The sequence below is a fragment of the Mytilus californianus genome, unplaced genomic scaffold, assembly GCF_021869535.1.
Source record: "Mytilus californianus isolate M0D057914Y unplaced genomic scaffold, xbMytCali1.0.p SCAF_5, whole genome shotgun sequence".
NCBI lineage: Eukaryota > Metazoa > Mollusca > Bivalvia > Mytilida > Mytilidae > Mytilus > Mytilus californianus.
The window spans coordinates 82,194,972-82,216,609 of record NW_026262701.1 but is presented as its reverse complement, the minus strand read 5'-3'; the positions used below and the strand labels follow the sequence as shown (position 1 = coordinate 82,216,609).

Genomic DNA, 21,638 nt, shown 5'->3' with positions numbered 1-21,638 from the left:
GATTACAACAGTGGGAATATATTGGCAGATGGAATTCCACCCCTAGAAATGTCAGCTGCTTATGGTTGCCACTAAAATTATACCTGCGAATTAGAAATACATGGACACGTACTCGAAGAAGTCGACGCAGCAAAATACTTGGGGTTACCATACACAAAACCCTCAACTGAAACCAATACATTAGCAACATCACAATGCTAACCAAACCAGAGCATTCCTCCAACAAAACATCAGAAACTGACCTAGCCAAACTCAAGCACTTTGCTTTCATACACTAATAAGACCATTAATGGAATACTCCTGTACCATCTGGGACTCGGCAATTAAGGATAAGATATACAAACTAGAATCAGTGCAAATACGATCCGCACGATTCGTCCTAAATGACTACAACATAATCAGTGGAGTATCATCAATGCTACAAATTCTTAACTGGGTGACATTGCATGGAGAAGAGCAAATTGCAAAGTGATCATGATGTACAGAATCGTAAACAACCTTGTGGCTATTTCATCATTAATTCATCTAATGCCACTAACATCCACTCTCGGGGACATCATGACAGATTCTTGGTACTATTTTCCAGGACTGATGTTTACAGGCATTCGCTCTTCCCTAAAACAATCCGAATCTGGAATGGACTACCAGCGTCCTTAGTATCATGCACAACCCTTGAGTCATACAAACAAGGTGTGCAGGGTGTCCAGATACTATAGACAGTGATGTCGTTTTAGCCAGATTTTAATGGAGCACAACTGCACTGTATATATATGCACGTTTTCCACAATGTTTTTCTCGCATCAAGTATGTTAAAGTCAACGGTACGATAATACTCCCCTGGAAGGCCTATACTTTACCGGAAGAAAAAGAAGTTTCTAGGCTGTCATTTCACAAAATATTTTTGGTGAAATGTTTTTAGCGTTTAGTTGAAATTTAGAAAAATCGCATCGACAACCATGCAGAACATAATATAAAGTTGATTTTAGTATAAAAGAAATCAAAATAAATAAAATGATGTAAATAAGGTAAACAAATATTTTTCTTTCAACATTTTACTTTCACTTTGCCAGTAGGTTCGAAATGACACAATCGGAATAAGATTAACTGTTTTGAAAAGGTCTCATGACAGCTCATTATCACTACAATGGCCGTCTTTTTTTAACAAGGGATAAGTTCCATGAAAACACGTAAATGTTCCTGCGTTCTCAGTTAAATTATTTTAATAGTGTTTTTGTATGTATTGGGATGTTTTGCATGCCTGAGTGTTCTCTTTCTTTAATCCTTTTTTTATGACTGTTTGGGCTTTTTGAAGAGATCTTTTCCTTTTTTTTTATATAGAAGAACATTTTGACACACAATTTTAAAATATTAACAAAAGTATATCATGACAAAATGTCAAATGATCTTTCATTTACATAAACATGATTAAGTAAGTAAGACCATTTTTCGCAAGAAAAAGAACATTGAAAATCAGATTTCATCTCCTTATTTTTATATGTGATCATAATAAGGTAATAGCTTAAAAAAAATAAACTCCCTGCATCACTGTAACATTTAATACAGATATGTATTAACACTTTGGCAGCTCTTTATAAACATATAATGCAATCGTCATCCTAATGTTGTAACAACTTCCGTATATCTCCACTTCACTGTGCCTAGGCCATTGTTTAATCCATCCTAGACTGGTACATGTACAAACAACTTTGGTATTTGATAAACTTAGCTCTAAAAGTGATGGTAGATTCATCGTTGCTTTCGGTACGGCAGTTAGATGTGTATTATCCAGAGTTAGATACCTCAATGACTTAAGTCCATGAAAAGCATTGTCGGACACGGTATGCAATGGACTGTTTGTGAAATACATTCTCTCTAGTTTATCCATTTTACTGAAATCGGTATCTTGAATTTCCGTTATTAAGCTTGTCATAAAATCAAGTCGAATGAGACTAGTTAGGTTTGATAAAGCATTTGGAACACTGGTCAAAGATGTGTTCTTTAGTGTCATAAACCAAAAACTAGAGGAGAAATTCAGATGAAACACGTTATCCGGAATTGATGTAATAGGATTGTTCTCTAGCTGCAACATAAACAAATTATTAAGTTTACGAAAGATGTTCGGCAAAATAGTTATACTACTATGCATAATCGTCATTCGCATAAGGGTAGGAAGTTTGATAAATGTTTTAGGTTCAAAGCTTTCAGTTGTAAGCATTGGATTATCTATTAAATTTATATCTTCCAACAATGAGCGATCACCAAGAGAAGATGGTATGTTACTGACATTCGTTGAAATCATCTCAAAACTACTCAGGTTGCGAAAATTAGTTAATGCATCGTCTGGAATTCGTGGGATGTTTAAATTTTCAATCGTTATTGAATCCAGGTTTGACAAAACGTTTAAAGAATTTGGCCACGATGACATTTTTGTATCACCAAACATAATTCCGGACAATGTGCTTGAAACGCTTCTAAGAACATCTTCCCTGATTGTAGATATAGGATTATTATGGATATGTAAACCCATAAGCTTCCTCATTTTACCAACAGCAGATGGAAAACTAGTCAGTTTATTATTATACAGATGGAGGACATACAAAGTGTCCTCACTTCCACTGAAAGCGTCCTCCTCTACAACTTCAATCTCATTGGCAAATATAAGAAGCATTTCAAGTTTCAGGTTTTCGAAAGCGCCATTCCGTATTCTTTTTATTTTATTATTATGCAGTTCAATATCCCATGTCATATTTTCGTTGACTGGTTTCGAAAACTCTGGAACATCAGTCAGATTTAAATGATTACAGTAGATTATATTATATTGGCAACTACATTGTGGCGGAGCAGGACAGCTGTCGCACTTCATTAAGGGGAGAAAGAAAAACAGTATCAAAATAACCTGAAAAAGATAAAATGATGTAGAACAAACAGAAGTAGAAACTAACAAAAGCTTCATGATGTTTTTTGTTTATTTTATAACCATGATTTAGGCTGCTTTCCTATTACACTGTAAGCTCTGAAAAACTATAGGGCTGAGTGGTAAGGTGCACTCAATCTACTTTAAAACAAAGAGTTTTTCAGTTCGTTATCAATGATCTGTGGTTTACATCGGACACGTGATAACCAAAAAAATGTGGCGTTAAAAGCAAAACAGTGAAAAAAACCAACAGTTCGAAAATCGAAGTCCTTGTTTGATTTTACAATTTAAACATTAAATATATGTTTAGTGAAACATTGCAAATAAATCTGTTAAGCAAATGATTAACTAGATTGTTGATGGCTACTAAAGTAGTCGAAAATTAATGGTTATAAGAGAATATCTTTTGCGGATTGACTATTTATTTCTGAATGTTGCTACGCAATCCGCGCGAAAATTTATTTTCATTTTGTACACAATTGTTTTTTGCATTTGTGCTGCATCCTTCCTTATGCAAGATTATTTATTTTCAGCTCTTACCAGGCCAGGATATTCGTTTTCAAAATCCTCTTCCCCAGAAAATCAAATGGTTTAGCCCTTACCAGTCGCGATCGGTTGCTCCATTTTATTGAAATAGCTTATTTAATCTTATATAAGCATACTAGTAATATATAGATAATATAGCAACCTAACGACACAAACAGCTATAAGACATCTGGAAGTCATCATAGAGTCTTCAACAATATATTATACAATATGTCAAAGGCGCGATCCAGCAATTTTGAAAGGGGGTTCGAACCCCTGTAACATTATGAAACGTTCACATAATTAATAAATAAGAATAAATAAATAAATCGAAAAATGTTCCAACCCCCGGAACACTCCCTGGATCCGACAATGAACTGTCAAACTCATAATTGCCTCAAGTAAAAAAGTTCTGAATTAATCGAATAGAAATTATCAAAGACGTGTTATCAACTCTAATTGAATTAGCAAAACAAATACATAAAATAACATACAATTAGAATTAGTTACGGAAAAACACAATTTTCCTCAAAAGTAACGGTATGATAAATAACAAATAATTAAATACAAAAACTCTTTACTTTATCAAAAAATGTTTGCAGTTGTTGAAAGCAATCTGAAATTGCTAAACCTGTTGATTTAAAATCATATTATCCTACAATCCAATATCGGTGAGTGTACTTCAAATATGAAAAATAAGAAGATGTGGTATGAGATAACTCTGCAACAGAAACCCAATGACATAGTAGTTAACAATTATAGATTACCGTACGGCCTTCAACAATGAGCAAAATCCATACCACATAGTAAGCTATAAAAGGCCCTGAAATGACAAAATTAATGTTAAACAATTCAAACGAGAAAACTAACGGCCTGGTTTATGTACAAAACAATACTAGTAAACGGAAAACAAATATGAAATGCAGCAACAAACGACAAACACTGAATTACAGACTCCTGACTTCGAACAGTCACATACATAATGTGGCAGAGCTAATAGTGTAACAGTGGTGTAACAGTACAACATAACAATAAACTATAAAAAAAAAATCAGTTGAAAAGGGCTTAACTCACCAGATCGATACAAAACACAAAAGACAGATTGTAGACCCATTCATACATCATCGTCATAAACAGGAATGCATGATCTTGTGCAATGCCCATAACAAACACGATTTATTGTTTTACATAAACACCTGTCTGTTGTCGAAAGACTGAAGTTTTCCCTCTTCTTGTCGTTTTGATTATTTTTGTCTTTGGGCTGCTGTCTTATTGACTTATGCCCGACTACTCCGTTTAATCAGGGTTTTAATATAAAATAATAACTTACTATTCCCATTATAGCTCACTGTCACTGTTTAAAATTGTAATCTCATTTATTATCTAACGAATAATGCGGTTGATCATTTACGAGGTGAATACGAAAGTTCACATGATGACAACAATAACAAGTAATAGCTTTTCTAAAAACTAGCCGTCTCATAGCTGATGAACTTGGAAAATGTTTTTTCAATGCAGCGCTTTATACCATTCAAGTAATAATAACTTACTATTCCCATTATAGTTTATTGTCACTGTTTGAAATTGTTATCTCATTTGTAATTTTATTATCTAACGAATAATGCGGTTGATCATTTACGAGGTGAATATGAAAGTTCACATGATGACACCAATAATAAATGATATGAATACGGTTAATTTTCTAGATCAATATTTGAGTTAACTCCCCTCTAATTTGACCGCGTAAGCGTAGCTATTGAAAAATCAAAGACAAGTCTATCGAAACATTGCTAGGTATGCTTAAATGCAGAAATTGAAATATAGTGCTAAGGGGCGTAGGAGCCAGGACAAATTGAACTAACTTCTAGACTATTTGACTATAGAAAATGTTTTGCTTTGCTTTTCACTTTCTGAAATCCCCCCCCCCCCCCCTCCCCAACCCAACACACACACAAACACGTTTCAGTCTAATATTTTGCCATTGAACGAGTTCACAAACACTTGACTGAACGAAAATTAAAACTAAAGACTGAGCAATACAACCCCCGCCAAAAACTTTTGATTTTGAGAAATCCTATAGGATAAAGTCATAATCCCGTAGAATATTTTTGATATCCTTTGGGATATTTTTCTAATGAAATAATCCCGTAGGATAAAAAGTATCCGATAGGATTAATAAAAATCCTTAGGAATTTCATTACAGAAAAAATATCCTGTGGGATAAAAAAATCTTAAGGAATTAGAATAAATCCTTAGGGATAAAAAAATCCTAAGGAAGAATAAAAATCCAATGGGAGATTAAAGCAAATCATAAGGGGAAAAAGATCCAATGGGAGAAAAAAAACCTCCTATGGGAGAGAAAAACCTCCTATGGGAGAAAAAAACCTATCGGAGAAAAAACAAATCCTATTGAAGATAAAAATCCTATTTGAGAACAAAACCTCCAGTTAGAAAAGAGAATACTTTTTATATGTTCTGTTACTCAGTAAAAGCATTATTTTATTTGATCAAATATCCCCAGATTTCATTGTTCAAGAAATGCAAAATTCCCGTTAATAGTACTCCTAGCCTGGAGCTTGCATGGCAGTTACTGCTAGTAGTCCTTTATTTGTTTATGTTTATTATTGTCATTTGCGTAGTTTCTTCTGTTACCTATTCTTACATCGGACTCTGACATCTTTTAATTTGAGTTTTACAAAGAAGATGTGGCATGATTGCCAATGAGACAACTCTCCACAAGTGACCAAATGACACAGAAATTAACAACTATAGGTCACCGTACGGCCTTCAACATTGAGCAAAGCCCATACCGCATAGTGAGCTATAAAAGGCCCCGAATGTAAAACAATTCAAACGAGAAACCAACAGCCTAATTTATGTACAAAATAATGAACGAAATACAAATATGTAACACAGCAGCAAACGACAACCACTGAATTACAGGCTCCTGACTTGGGACAGGCACATACAGAATGTGGCGGGGTTAAACTAGTTTGAAGGCGCCAACACCGACCCCTAACCTGGGACAGTGGTGTAACAGTTTAAAATAAGAACAAACTATAAAAATCATTTGAAAAAGGCTTAACTCATCAGATGGATACAAATAGAAATACTTCTAACAAAAACACAGAGTGGACGTGGACGGGTACTTATACATCCAAACAGCAAAAAGACATTAGGTACAGATCCGAGAGTAGTTGCAGTTACTGGCAGCTAGTGTGGTTGTTTTTTCCACATCTGCTAAAGGTATAGGGGGAAGGTCTAGGAACCTCTAGCCTTTTTTAATTTTGTGTGTGTGTTTTTTTTATTAAGGTTCATTTGTATGTATCGGAGTTTAGTGTAGCGTCCAATTCGCTGAACTAGCATAATTATTGTTTAAGGGCCAGCTGAAGCCCCCTCTAGGTGCGGGATTTCCTCTCTGCGTTGATGACCCATGTTGAACACTTCAGGGCACCTGTATTCAACCCTGTTGTTTTACTGTGACAGGACAATGACACCATCTAAACCAAAACTTGAGCTGTGAAAAAAATCAGAAGCAAATTCAATCAAAACATGTTGTTGAGGCTAAGTATACCACCAGCTCGTAATTGAAAGTAAGAGCAAATCGGAAATATGTGTCCAACAGATCTTAAAAGCAATAATACGTTTGCATTCATCTCTGTTGAGATGCTATCCAAATAAGGAGTTCATTGCTTTCTGTAGGTTCTGAGAAATAATTATCTGTTAGACTATTAGACAGACAGACAGACAGACAGCCAGACAGATTTACAAGAAGATTGTATATTGCCCTCGCTCCTATAGTGGGAGTATAATTATTTTTTACCACCAAAAAAGTAGTTGTCTGGTGACACAAATACACATAAGAAAGCCAAGTTTAAACATTTTTAATAAATGAATAAATTATGAAGATGAAAATGTGAATGTTTACAGACGACGTATGCTTAAAGACGTATGCTAAAAGGCCAGACTAGTTCACATGGCCTTACAGGCCTGTAACACAATGACAGTAACTGTTGGAAAACCGGACTTTATTTGAAAAATAATATTTCAAACATCCTAAATCTCAAATCTTAATAATAAATTAAGGCATTTTATAAAATTTCAGTTAGGCACCGACTATTCATCATTTGTGGGTGGGGGCATATGTTTTTGTTGGACTCAGGACAAACATAATTTTCGACTTCAATCGAAATAAATTGTTTCTTTTTCAATAACATGCAGGAACATGTTTCTTTTTATTTTATTTCCTTGTATTATTTTCCACTCATTTTCAATGGAAACAAACTATTTTTTTTCACTCCCTTTTTGAGACAAATAAAGTCTTTTTCAAGAAATTTAGAATCAGACAATTAACACCCTACCCACTCATTCCTCCAAAAAAGATAAATGGTCGGTTCCTTAGCCTTTTAACAGTTCGGTGCCTTGAGTCTAGAGGAACTCCGCAAAAAAGCAGTTTGTGCTGATGCGGCATAAAGCAAATCAATCAACCTGGACGATGTTTTCAATCTCTAGACGCCTTTAGAACAATTCCCTGGTGAGTTACAGCGGCTTCCTATTAAATAAAATTTAAAGTTCCAAAGACCTCTGGATGTTTGTGTGATTATCCTGTTATGTTACGGTTTAATGTCTAGTTGGATCTGGTAAATGAATGTGCACAGACGTAGTAAAAAGCATAGATACTTGGGGACAGGACAAATCTTTTGTGTATTTTCTGAACATAAATATACTAGAAATAACTTGTATTTGCTATTTACTATCAATTCAAAATATACTAGAAATAAATTGTATATGCTATTTACTATCAATTCCAAGTTTACTATCCACAGCGGTCTCTGTATAATATATCAGGAATAAAACCACTAATTTGTAGCCCCATTGATTTCAATGTTAAAATATGCAATTTCAAGCATTAATGGCTACTTTGTCTTAAGTTTGAATAAAGTGGCAGTCATTTCATGTCAAAACTATACCTAATCCTGACTTTTAATTCCAAATTTAGAGCGCACTGGTTCCCGGGAGTTTGTAGTACTTTCTGATCTGAACAACAAGGCAAATGTGCCCTCCTATTATTTTCATCTTTTTTTTATTATTTTAAATAAATTTTCAACAAGGGTTCTATCCCAAGTTTGTAAACTTTCATTTGATACCAACATTACCCAAATATTTTACTTATTGATAAAGTTACAGCAATGCATAGAAGCTATTTTGTTTAAAATATGTACAACTTTCTTGTAGTTCTTTCTGACAGGGCCCGAATTTTAGAAGTTCTATACCGCTGTGGATATTATACTTGGAATTGAGAGTAAATAGCAAATACAAGTTATTTCTAGTATATTTGTGTTCATATAGTATTGAAAAAAGGGGAACATAATTGAAATTAATAGAAAACAAAGAAATTACGGATTTTATAAAAAAAAAAGGGGAGGCAAAAAAATTATTGTCCTGTGACCATGTACATTTACCTATGTAAAAAGCTACGCACAAGCATTATGAATTTTACGCGCAAATTTATGACCTGAGTCGAAGTTAATCCCATATCTTCTTTCATCAATTCCGGTATTAGTATGCATGATTAGAAAGGTTTAAAGCTATTGTTAGGAACTACTTTTAAAAATGACTGTGATTTAATTAGTATAGGAAATTAATCAAAATAAAGTGGCATTTCAAAAAGAGAGAAAAAGTATACCTGTATAGCTGTCTTTTTAACTAAAAGTTCTTTAATCATCTTTTCGCCACAGCGAGGAAATTCATCCACTAGCTCCTCTATCAATAAGTCTAAATCATCCCCCGAAATGTTTGAAAGTTGATCTTTTTTAAATTGCACTGTCTCATTCTTCTATAAACTCCAGGAGCTCGGTACTTTAACCGAAGGTTCATTATTGCAGATCCATCAATTACACCTAAACTTTGCAACTCATATCTTGATAATTTTACAAATATATCTGCTGTAATTTTTTCATCATTAAAACGCGATACCAACGTACCAAGGTTAAACTCTTTCAAAATCTCATTTTCCAAACGATAACTACAGATTTGAGCGGGTTTGTAGTAATTTCAGAGAAGCAGATCGGAATCAGTTTTGACGTAGACAGTAATCATTCTAATCGTAATCATGTTCATTGACTATAACAACGATGAAAGCACATCATATAACGACGTTTTAATACCATATAATGAAGTAAATCGAACCACATAATATAATGACAAGATCACATCATATAAAGATGTTTGCATATAAAATAAGGGACATAACATAAAGACATTTGCACATCATATAAAGTTATTTGTACATAATACAAGTGTGGACACAGATCGGTGTGGATAGTATGTTTGGATGTTTGACAGTGTTTTCTGACAAAAGGAGTTCTCTGTTTTTTTCCATAGGGATCTATATTAAACTATGTTGCACAATGACAGCCAACCTGAGCCAAACACTTATAACATTAGCAGTGTTGTTTATTTGATATTTAGTTTTAATGTTCAAGACTGTCATGGAGGAGACATTGCATTGACAATGATTGATTACTAAATGATAATGATAGAATATGTTCCACACCTTTGATTTTAGATAGCTAGGAGAGGAACACATTAGGTTCATTTCTGCATGATGTGAATTTTTATATTGGAGATGGTATATGAGAGCATTCATGCATGTACTATTTGTATGGTTCTATTTATGTTACTTTGTGGACGATCTTCCCAGTATCATTAGTAAAAGATTTCAAAGTATTTCTCAGATTAGAAGATATCTAATGGTATTAAGTAATGAAAATGCCTGACATGATGCTTGGGGCTAGATGAGCAAGAAAGTAAACTTCTGTGTTATTTTTTATTAGTTCTTTCTTCGAAAATGTCTTCTCTAAAGCATGGTCAAAGTAAAAAAAAAGGTTTTGACCAGCATGAAAATGATATCAACAAAAGAACCTTTGTGAGCATGCTTCAAAGACTCATATAACTGCTACAAAAGTTAACTGATAAACTTTCTATTGGATATGAACATCTACTTAATATATTCTAATTGTCTAAAAAGTTATAATATTCAAAATGAAAAAGGTATTGCAAAAATATTCTTGTTTCAAGATTTTTTTGTTACGTGAATACAAATATAAGTGATACCAGTACAGTACGCTACTTTTGTTGTGGTATGAAAGTGCTATAATTAACTATTAATTCACACAAATTAAGAAATTAACGAATGAATGATATATGTTAAACAATGAAATTTAAATTTAGAAATCAATAAGGCCAGATAGGCCTTAGGAATTTTTTCCTTTTTTTACATACTGAATGACCATTTACACTCAGGACTGAGTCGTCAGTTGGCAGTACAGATGTCTAAAATAAATGTAACAAAACCACCTAGCATCATATTACTAGTAGCACGAGTAGTATTGTTTGGTAAATTTGTCCTTTTTTTTAATTTGGCTTCGGACAAAAATTGTTTGGTTCAAATGTATATAAATGCCCCATTACTACTTACATAGAATGGATACTACTTCAACAATTCCTTGTGCAGATAAGAGTTGTCAGCTGTCCAATCTTTATTTCACAAAGAATGATTTGCATAACAATGAACGGAGCTCAAAGCAAAGCACTTTAATAATACACTTAGACAAAGAGATCAATCCAGTGATATACTTTGTACTACAGGTCCTTCATGAACATCCATCCTCCATATTAACCACATCTCACAAACATGCCATACTACATGGATGGATCAGTAGTCCTGAAAATGACATGATTTTTTTTTCGTATTTTCAGTATATACACCGGTTAAAACTTTTACAAAGTTGTGGTAAAATAATTCGTTACCTAGCAAATAACAATCGCGTCATGCACAAATTGATATAGGCTGAGTGCCCCTCTGTTTGAAATAAGAACATACTTCCACCTAATCATAGTAAACTGGTGAACAAACATTCAAAACTATAAAATGATATTAGACTTATCAGTGTCTATTTACCATCACTACTGAATCAATAATTATATATGTATACATATATAAGACTCAGATGGACGTCCAGTCTCTAATCGACCTCCATTACTTAGGTCGATGTCCAAATCTGACTTCATAATGAAATAAGATTCCAAATCTACGACTAATAAGTTACATTGTACCCCTCTAATAGACGGCTATTTGTTGTTTTTAAATCAATGTCCCAAAAGTATTGGCTTCTCTAATTGACATCCTTTTTACAGACTAGCCGCAATGAAATCAGTTTTCTACAATGGTAGGTGGAACCTAAAACTAAAAAAAATGTGAAAGATATATTTTACATCTTGCAAATACATGTAATAATCTGAGTCTTATATATGCACTAGATAGTTGGGAAATATCCTGCAAATGCCAAATAAAGATATCTAATACGTCACTTTCAGGGAGCCAATCGGAGATGCAGATACTTATGCATTATGGTGAAGCTGTAATTAAGATGGCGACGGTCCTGCATCGAAACCCCTGTGTTTTTAAGCGGTGGCAAGTCAGAAGAAGGAGAACAATTAGGTATTTTAGTGGCAGAGGAAACTTACAGTGATGTTTTTTTTAATTGGATTTCTCTAAAAAGCACTTACAAAAGTTATTTGCATAGTTTTATACCGTCGCCTACTGAAGTTATCTACGGCTACAGATACCCCAAACAATGACATAAATGAATTGAAAAAATATAAGAAAAGACTAGGATAAGGCATAAAAAGATCGCGCGACAATAAATAGGATTTGCCTTTTAAAGAGGCTGTACCGCTCCCACAGCTGTACATGACTTTTAACTTAATATGATTAACTATGATTTATAGTAATAATACGTAACCCAGAGATCATTATTTGCTTTTCAAAATGAATTACTGAACCAATCGTGATTTGAACCTGTGACCCATTGCACAGAAGAAAGTCGCTGCTCTACCAACTCAGCTAAACTAGTAATCCACAAGCACATGGTTAAGTATTGACAAGGTGAGACTAAGGGGAAGGGGTAATGCCTTGAAGTGGCGTGAGGGCTCCACTTTTGTGGTCTAAAATGAACAGGTTGAGGGATCCTATGCAATCATTCTTTTATTCTTCCCATTGTTATTTCCTTGGTCGCCATGTTGGATGTACACACTATATTTATAATGATCTTTATGAACTTACCTGCTTTCTGTAAATCATTTTTAAGCTATAAAATACACTTATAATATAATATCATTTAATAATCAATGTTTAAAAGTCATCAATATGTGCTAATATTAAAATTTCAAGTGTTATTCGGATAATAACGGTATTATTTGGTCATTCGAGGTACCGAAGGGGAAGCACGGCTACACTCCCCCGCGTCAACATACCTAATGACATACGGGCAATATCAACAACACTTACTCTGGCTGTAGGTTTTACTTTTAAACACCCTTGGTCTTTTAGTTAGACATCGATTGTAACCGGAAAGCATGATTTGTCTGATAAAGTAAATTACTGATTCAGCCTTGATTTGAACCTAAAACCCCTGCCATAGTAAGCCACTGCTATACAAACTGAGTTAAGTAAGCATAACTAATGGAGGGCAGTCATATATATCTTCTATGTAACTTGTAAGATGACAGTGTTCTCGAAAATCATCAGTCCTGACCGCCAAAAATCAGCCAGGACCGAAAATTGCATGTGCAGTGGCAGTCCTGATGACCGACAACATTTTGGTGGTTGTTCACTTTTGTTTTCACATCTTTTCAGTATTCAGATAGCTTTGAACTGGTTGCTAATGTAAACACTTTTAACTGTATAGGTCAAAATTACGGTACTACATTTGAAAAAGAACCAGTCGTCGGTTTCTTTGGTATTCAGATAGTTTTTGAACTGGTTACTACTGTAATTTAACTTTTGTAGCCTCTAGCTTAAAATTACGGTAATACTTTTGAAAAATAACCAGACGTAAAAGTCATCATGGCATCTACATGGCTCATTTCGTTCAAAGGGGTTGCTAAACCAGAGGACTTTGTATTTGAACAGACAGAGACTGAACATTTTTTTCTATATTACAAAAATTGCAGCTGAGGAATAAACATCAGACTTCTTTTATTTCTTAATTTTAACGCACTTTTCACTGTAAATGGTTGTAGTGGACACAGGTTGGGAACAAGTCAGGAAAAGTGGGGTATTCGCTGTTTTCAGGGAACATCCCAGTTTACAGGGACTTCCAATTTCTATTTCAATTTATGGCATGAATCAGTAGTATTTGTAAATACTTAGAGTATTTCATGAACAACAAAGCATGAATAAGTGAGGCCTTTCTTTTTCTAGAACTCAAAAACATACAAATCTTTTGTTTAGGAATCAACTGACCAAGATGCATGCTCCAGGTGTAACTGACCATTACTGAATTATGTTCACTTCTATTGAAAGTTTCTATTCATTGAATTTAAATGCCCAATTGATTAACCTATCTTTTTGTCATCTCATAATTGAATTATTGATGATCAAGGTATGAATTGGTGAAGAAAGGAGTTGTTTTGTTGTGAGTTGAGTACCACATAGACTTGAAATTAGTTTGATTTTTGAACTAATAAAATCACCTGCTAACATAAAACATTGTTATCAGATGTAAAAGGTGCACTTTTGTAGATTTCATACCATAAAATAGGAAAAAAGAAGTCCCTGTATACTGGTTTTTTTTTAACACCAGAAAACTGGGGTGTAACATGAAAACAGGGAATACCCCACTTTTCCTTACTTGAGTCCACCCAACCTGTTAAACTTATTAAGCCTCGATGTAATTCATCATTTCGTAAAAGACATTTTTCCTAACGAATTATAAACGATTGGAACAGTTTACCCAAAATGTTGTGTCTGCAAAGACCGTTGATAACTTTAAAATACAACTTGATCATCATTGGGAAGATATTATGTACCAGTTCTAGTGATAAATTATTTTTATTACAAATTTTTATTGAAATTCCTTACACATGAGCCCTTAAACGACTCTACAGGTATTCTACAGGTAGTATTATGAATGAGACATAAAACAAAAATGAAATCAAACATGTTATCAAACTGACACAGTATAAAAATTAGTGAACAATGCAAAGTTCAAAATTTCATTGAAAACAACCAAATATATAACATAGAAACTAGGATGGAGTTTATATATATTGAGCAATGACTTTCATTTAAGTAATAGGTGTTTGATAAATTCAAGTAAAATTACAGGACCACCAGATTTTTAGTCTTGGTGGTCCCAATGACCACCAGAAAAAAAAAGATTTCGAGAACTCTGAGATGATTAATTACAACCACTAAAAATGTTTGTAAGATCCAGAATGAATAAACACAGAAAATTTGTCTGCTATAAATTAATGATGGCTTTTTTGAGGAAAATTTTACTGGGCTGTGGTTAGGATTGTGAATAATCATGATGATAACATTTTTCAAATTTAAAAAAACAGTTTATAACCTTGAGAGGGAATAATCAGCACTGGTCAGTGGCGGATCCAGAGGGGGCGTAGAGGGCGTACGCCCCCCCCCCCCTTACTTGCACTTTTTTTTTTTATTAAGACTGTAAAATGGTTAATCAGACTAGATATTGTTGACTGCCATTTCCACTATTATGCAAATTACACATGAGACCATGGATCTATATATCTGTTAGAAACACATGAAGGACTCTTTTACCACAACAAAACATAGGACCATAGAACTATTAAACTGTTAGTAGCATGCCATGGTCTCTTATACATATTACACATGAGACCATGGACATATATATACGTTAATAACACATCATGGACTTTTAAACCACAAAGAAACATAAAAACATGGACCATAGACTGTCAGTAACATGTCATGGTCTCATTTATGCATATTACACATGAGACCATGGACCATGGACATATATATCTGTTATTAACACATCATGGACTCTTATAAAGCTATGCAACAGAAGACCATGGACCAATTAGACTTGTCAGTAACATGTCATGGTCTCATTTACGCATATTACGCATGAGACCATGGACCTATACATATGTTATTAACACATCATGGACATTTATACCACAATAACACATAAAACCATGGACCAATTAGATTGTATCATGCCAAGGTCTCTTTTATACACATTACAAATGAGACCATCGACCTATGTATCTGTTTTCAACACACAAAGAAACATAAGACCATGGACCAATTAGACCGTAACATGTCATGGTCTCTTTTATACACACTACACATGAGACCATGGACCTATACATATGTTATTAACACATGGACTCTTATACCACAATGAAACAGAAGACCAAAGACCAATAAGACTGTCAGTAACATACCCTGGTCTCTTTTATACATATTACACATGAGGCCATTGACCTATATATCTGTTATCAACACATCATGGACTCTTAAACCACAATAAAACAGAAGACAATGAACCAATTAGACTGTCAGTAACATACCATGGTCTCTTTTATACATATTACACATTAGACCATGGACCTATACAAATGTTATTAACACATCATGGACTCTTATACCACAATGAAACATAAGACCATGGACCAATTAGAACTTAACATGCTGTGGCCTCTTTTATACATATTTCGTATGAGACCATGGACCTGTATATCTGTTATAAGCATATCATTTTCTCTTTTATACATATCACGCATGAGACCATGGACCTATATATTTGTTAGTAACACATTATGGACTCTTATACCACAATGGAACAGAACACAATGGACCAATTAGACAGTCATTAACATGCCATGGTCTATTTTATACACATTACACACGAGACCATGGACCTATATATCTGTTATAAGCATATCATGGAATCTTATACCACAAAGAAACAGTAGAGTGTGGGCCAATAAGACTGTCAGTTACATTCCATGGTCTCTTTTTATGCATTTTACACATGAGACCATGGACTTATAATTTATATATCTATTAACACATCCTGGATCACAATGAAACAGAAGACCCTGGACCAACTAGACTGTAAGTAACATGCCATGGTCTCTTTAATACATATTAAGCATGAGACCATTGACCTATACATAAGTTATTAACACATCATGGACTCTTATACCACAATGAAACATAAGACCATGGACCAATTAGACTCATAAACATGCCATGGTCTTATATGCATATTACACATGAGACCATGGACCTATATATCTGTAAGTAACACATCATAGACTCTTATACCACAATGAAACAGAAGACCATGGACCACTAGTCTGATTGCCAATTTCTGTAATTAGAGAACTTTTTTGGTTGTCTTCCTTAGGAGGGACATTAATTTTTAATGACAATGGAGATCTAGTGGAAAGAGCAAATGTATCTATGCGTTATGTGTGTAACCTTTAAGTGTTTCAAATCATTTAATAATTTTTTTAAGCTAAATACTTTTGATAACTGAAGTTATTTTTCAATAAAAATTTGTTAAAACGCTGATATATCACTTTCAACTTATGCTGAGTGGTCAAAAGCCTATTTTGTCCAGCATAGAACCAGTCTACGATTGACAAAGGGAAGTAATTTTTCTTTATTTATATATATTTCTTATGTTTCATAATGTAATGTTTTAATATGGAAGATTTAAGTATACAATTGTTTTATTTAGATTTTCTGCATGGACGATAAGTATTTTTACCTCAATTAGTAATGTGTAAAATTACTGAAATTATTGTAGTAAAACTCTTATGTTATATCTGTATTTATAATCACACATATAAATATTTACCTGTATTTATAAATCTTTTTAGTGGGAGGGAAAAGGGGCATATTGTAACTTAAAGCTGTTAAACCATAATTTTATGATACTGATAAAGTGGGTTTTTTTCAGAGGCAGACAACACTCCAGATCAGGCTCCAGATGATAATAATATTGTTTCGATACCATCCTCTTCTGTGCTGGAAACTCAGGTCTATGATTTGGATGTTGGCATCATGAGATCGCTGATATCCCAATCAGCTGGACCACTGACTTCTCTATCTAGTATGACACAATATATTTTTATGTATTTTCCTTTCTTTAATATTAATAACGTATGGTTTCCATTGTTATATCCTTGTAAGTTGAAAACATTTATAATAGCACATTCTTAATGGTTTACCATTATAACTTACTGATAGGATATAGTAAGTTTCTATTTAACCTTGATAAAGGGGGCTATGAAGCAAGAGTAAATGACATGTCATACATCAAAACTTTGATGGACTTGTCATCAGATTACTGAATATATATATCCCTACAGTGTTGAATTATTGTATTATATGCCATTTTTGTATAACATTGTTTTGTTATTAATGTACAGTGATTCTTGTGTATTGTAATATTGAAAGCCTTTGGCTTAGAAAACATCAGCATGTTGACCCATTTCTTTTCCCTTGGGCAGTTAATCCTTTGTAATGCCTTTTGCTTATATTTATGTTATTTACATATTTCTTTTAAGATACAGGCTCTTTGGGTTTAATTGTTCTTTCAGCAACACACTTAACTATTTTAAAATTGGTGTATTCCATGGGCATAATCTTTTGATGGAACAGTGTTAAAATTAACAATCATTATTTTACTTATCTTTTACACCATCCATCAACTTTTGTAGTCTCCTCAATCAGTTGTAATGCAACTTGCTTTTGAATATCTTTTAGTATATAAATGGTACAGAAGAAGAATGTATAGAAACTGGCCACCATGATCAAATAGAGCCTCAGGAAACAGGGGAAGGGGACAAGGTAGTGCAGGAGACCGATGAAGAACAAGGGGGAGTAATAGTTCAAGAGACAGGAGAAAGGGCAAGAGCCGTAGGGGGAAACACACGTTAGATATGAAGATCATTCGATACAGGTGTTTTTTATGTCTGTTTATGTTTAGGAACTTTTAATTTTTCATATATAATTAAAGTCATTCATTGTATATATCATGTATATTAAAAAAAAATTAAATATGTTGTATGATTGCCAATGAGACAACTTTCGAGAGACCAAATGCCATAGAAGTTAACAACTATAGTTTACTGTTCAGCCTTCAACAATGAGCAAAACCCATGCCGCTTATCAGGCCATAAAAGGCCCTGAAATAACAAATGTTAAATTAAATTTGAAAACTAACAGCCTGATTCGTGTACAAAACAATATACAATTATGACAACAAACGACAACCAATGAATTACACTGGATTTAGTGTAAATACATCATTAACAGTCATTAACATTTAGAGAAAATCATGACCTTGTGAAATAACACGATACAGGCATCAACAGATGTGCATATATATTTAGTGTGATTTTAATTTACTGATGGAATAGTCAATATTTATTCCAATATAAACAATATTTAAAGATCTAATTACAGTGTTAAACTGTTATCCTTTTAGAATAAGTTTATTTAACGATTGATAACTTCACCCAGAGCATACCTAAATTTTCCAGGCTCGGTAAACAACATGGTAAAGTAGGAAAATCAATATGAACAGTCACATTATTTTTAAGGAAGTCTTTTACTTTTTTAGCAACAGGAGATATTAAGTAGCAGGAAAATTTTTCTTCATTTTTTATTATGTTTTTGTTAATATTACAAAATGTGTGGGTTTTTTTTATATAAAAGTATATGCACTGAAAACATTTAAAGATTGAAGTGTATTTTATAGGTGAAAAGAGAAAGAATACACTCAATTTTCATGGAAGAGGTAAAATATAACTTAAATTTTTTATAATGCTCAAATTGAAGTTTATTTTAAACCATTACACATAGAGGCCACTGTAATGGCCTTATACTTTAACTAAATACAATGTACAAAGAAAGCTGTAAATTGGTCAGTTGAAACATAAATGTTGGGTATATACCATTAACACAAAAAAATTATTGATTGATTGAAAATTGGTTGCTAAACATCCAGTGTTGAATATTTCATGCATGTTCAGGATGACAAAATAAATGACAAATATAATAAATGATGCATTTTTATAAGAGACACACTTGAAAAATGGTATCATGTATATTCTGAGATCTTACAAGCACTTCACCTATTTGAAAAAGTCATTTGTGTATAACTGTAAAACATTTCCTTGTTTCTTGCTGCGCTTAGAAAATTCCTTGGTTTTTATTTCGAAATGTCTGAAATGTTTTTAATTGCTAAAACTTATTGATCACATATATAGTAACAAACAGTTGTTTTTTTTTAAATTTGTTTCCTTCATTTAACAATTGTTTTCATTTATATTTATATAGATTACATTAGAAGAAAAATGTTTAAAAGTGTGGTGTTTGATTACGTTGTGGTTTGATTTGTGGGGTTTGGCAGAAGTTATTTGGGATTACATTCCTGTTTTTCCAGACACCCTGTCAAATACTTGGAGGCCCAACACCTTAATAGATACCAACAAAAAGTAAGTTATTAATCAAGTTTCATCTAGTGGGCATAGCATTTGAGTTGATAACCTACATGTAAGTGCTGGTTTTAAAATGATTTTTCAATATAGCCTTAATTAAATCCTACATCAAGATTAGAAATAAATCCTTGTTTATCTTGCTTTGTTTATAGTTAATATTCTTTGAAAATCAGGTAATATTAGAGATGTCCTTTTTTTCAGGTATAAAGACTTTATACCACTTTCCATAGGGGAACGTACAGCTTACCAGTCCACAGCAAATGGAAATTGCATTTATAATGCAGTGTCCATTATCCTCTATGGAAATGAAGATATGGCTGTGGTACTGAAGCTGGCTTCAGTGCTGAAAATGGTGGACGATATAGTACCATTTTCAAAATATGTAAGAATACAATATATTCATTTATTTGTTTTTTCATCATTTTATACCATTCTATTACAGATAGAATATAGAATTGTTTGTTGCTCTAAATCCAACCTAATGAGGTTCCCTACTGGAAATCCTTTTTGCTAAACAGTTCTATATGTTAAATCATTATAAAGCAAGTATAAAATTCAACCTGTTTATTAGTCCCCTATCGACGAAGTCGAAGGGGACTTTAGGTTTGCACTCCGTCCGTCTGTCCTTCTGTCAGTCCGGCAAATCAGTTTTCCACACATTTTTTCTTCATGCTTGAAGATATTGATTTGATATTTGGTATGTTGTTTTATCATAACAAGTAACAGATCAATTTCGAATTTTGTTCCGGTCTGATAATTTTGTGCAGAGTTATAGTCCTTGGACTTAAAAAATTCCCTCAAATATTCAGTCTTCTGCACTTTTTTTCGTCATTCTTGAAGATTTTGATTTGATAATTGGTACGTTGTTTTATCATGACAAGTTACAGACCAAGTTTGAATTTCGTTTCTGTTTGATGATTTTTTGCAGAGTTATGGTCCTTGGACTTAGAAAATTCACTTAAATTATCAGTTTTCCACACTTTTTTTCGTCATGCTTGAAGATATTGACTTGATATTTGTTGTATAGTTTACACCATGACCAGTTATAGATCAAGTTAGCATTTTGTTCCAGTACAATTAATTTTTAACCGGTAGGGGACTATGTATTGCCATGCAATACTCTCAGAATGCTTGTTTGAAAAGATTTTATATTTGCAATTCACAAACCATTTATATGATCACAATCTGGTGTTACAATCAATTTCAAAATAATGTAGTATGATAAAAGAGTAGCACATAAGTATACAAATGTAGACAAAAAGGACATATATTAACAAAATTATGTAAATCACAGGTTACCATTAAGGGGTTATCTATGATTGTGCTTGGCAATGTTAATTTTATTTTTTTAAATTTGAGCACTGACAGAATTGCCTATAGGAAACAGTTATTTTAATTATAGAAGAATTTAAAGAGAAAACTATCTGGGGGTTAAATCTACCCTGCTGCAGGTGAATGCAGCCTCAACAGCAGAGGAGGTAGAGTATGGATGCCGAAAAGAGCTGGTCTCGACTATTCAACATCCATACAGGGAAGGAAGTAAGTATAATGTTTCTTAAAATAATTTTTATCATTCAAATGTTTAAAAAATATATTAATACAAAAATGAGGAAATGTGGTATAATTTCCAATGAGACAACTCCCCACTAATACTAAGGGACATTAAACCAAAAAATATATGATACTATGATATTAAGGGACTTTTAACAAACAAAAAAGGATTTAACCCAAAGATATATTACTTTATAATACTAAGGGAGATTTAACCCAAAAATATATTACTTTATAATACTAAGGGAGATGTAACCAAAAAAATAATACTAAGGGAGTTTAACCA

General features: G+C 33.2%; 1 protein-coding gene and 1 long non-coding RNA gene across 5 annotated transcripts; one reads left to right on the top strand and one right to left on the bottom strand.

Moving 5' to 3' along the window:
- Positions 1 to 1,570: 1,570 nt before the first annotated feature.
- Positions 1,571 to 2,668, bottom strand: LOC127702787 (leucine-rich repeat LGI family member 2-like). Its single transcript, XM_052207090.1, has 2 exons — positions 2,442 to 2,668; positions 1,571 to 1,979 (listed from the first exon to the last, which is right to left on the bottom strand). Exons 1-2 carry the CDS (start codon positions 2,666 to 2,668, stop codon positions 1,571 to 1,573), a joined length of 636 nt encoding a protein of 211 aa, XP_052063050.1.
- Positions 2,669 to 11,761: 9,093 nt separating this feature from the next.
- Positions 11,762 to 21,369, top strand: LOC127703177 (uncharacterized). Of its 4 annotated transcripts, none has more exons than XR_007982742.1 (7): positions 11,762 to 11,942; positions 17,254 to 17,406; positions 18,063 to 18,258; positions 19,060 to 19,098; positions 19,641 to 19,798; positions 20,003 to 20,183; positions 21,207 to 21,230. It is a non-coding gene; the product is annotated as an uncharacterized LOC127703177 (long non-coding RNA). The 4 variants fall into 4 exon arrangements; XR_007982740.1 differs by having other exon boundaries at positions 11,763 to 11,942; positions 21,204 to 21,369; XR_007982741.1 differs by lacking the exon at positions 11,762 to 11,942 and adding an exon at positions 11,949 to 12,389 and having other exon boundaries at positions 21,204 to 21,369.
- The last annotated feature ends 269 nt before the right edge of the window (positions 21,370 to 21,638 follow it).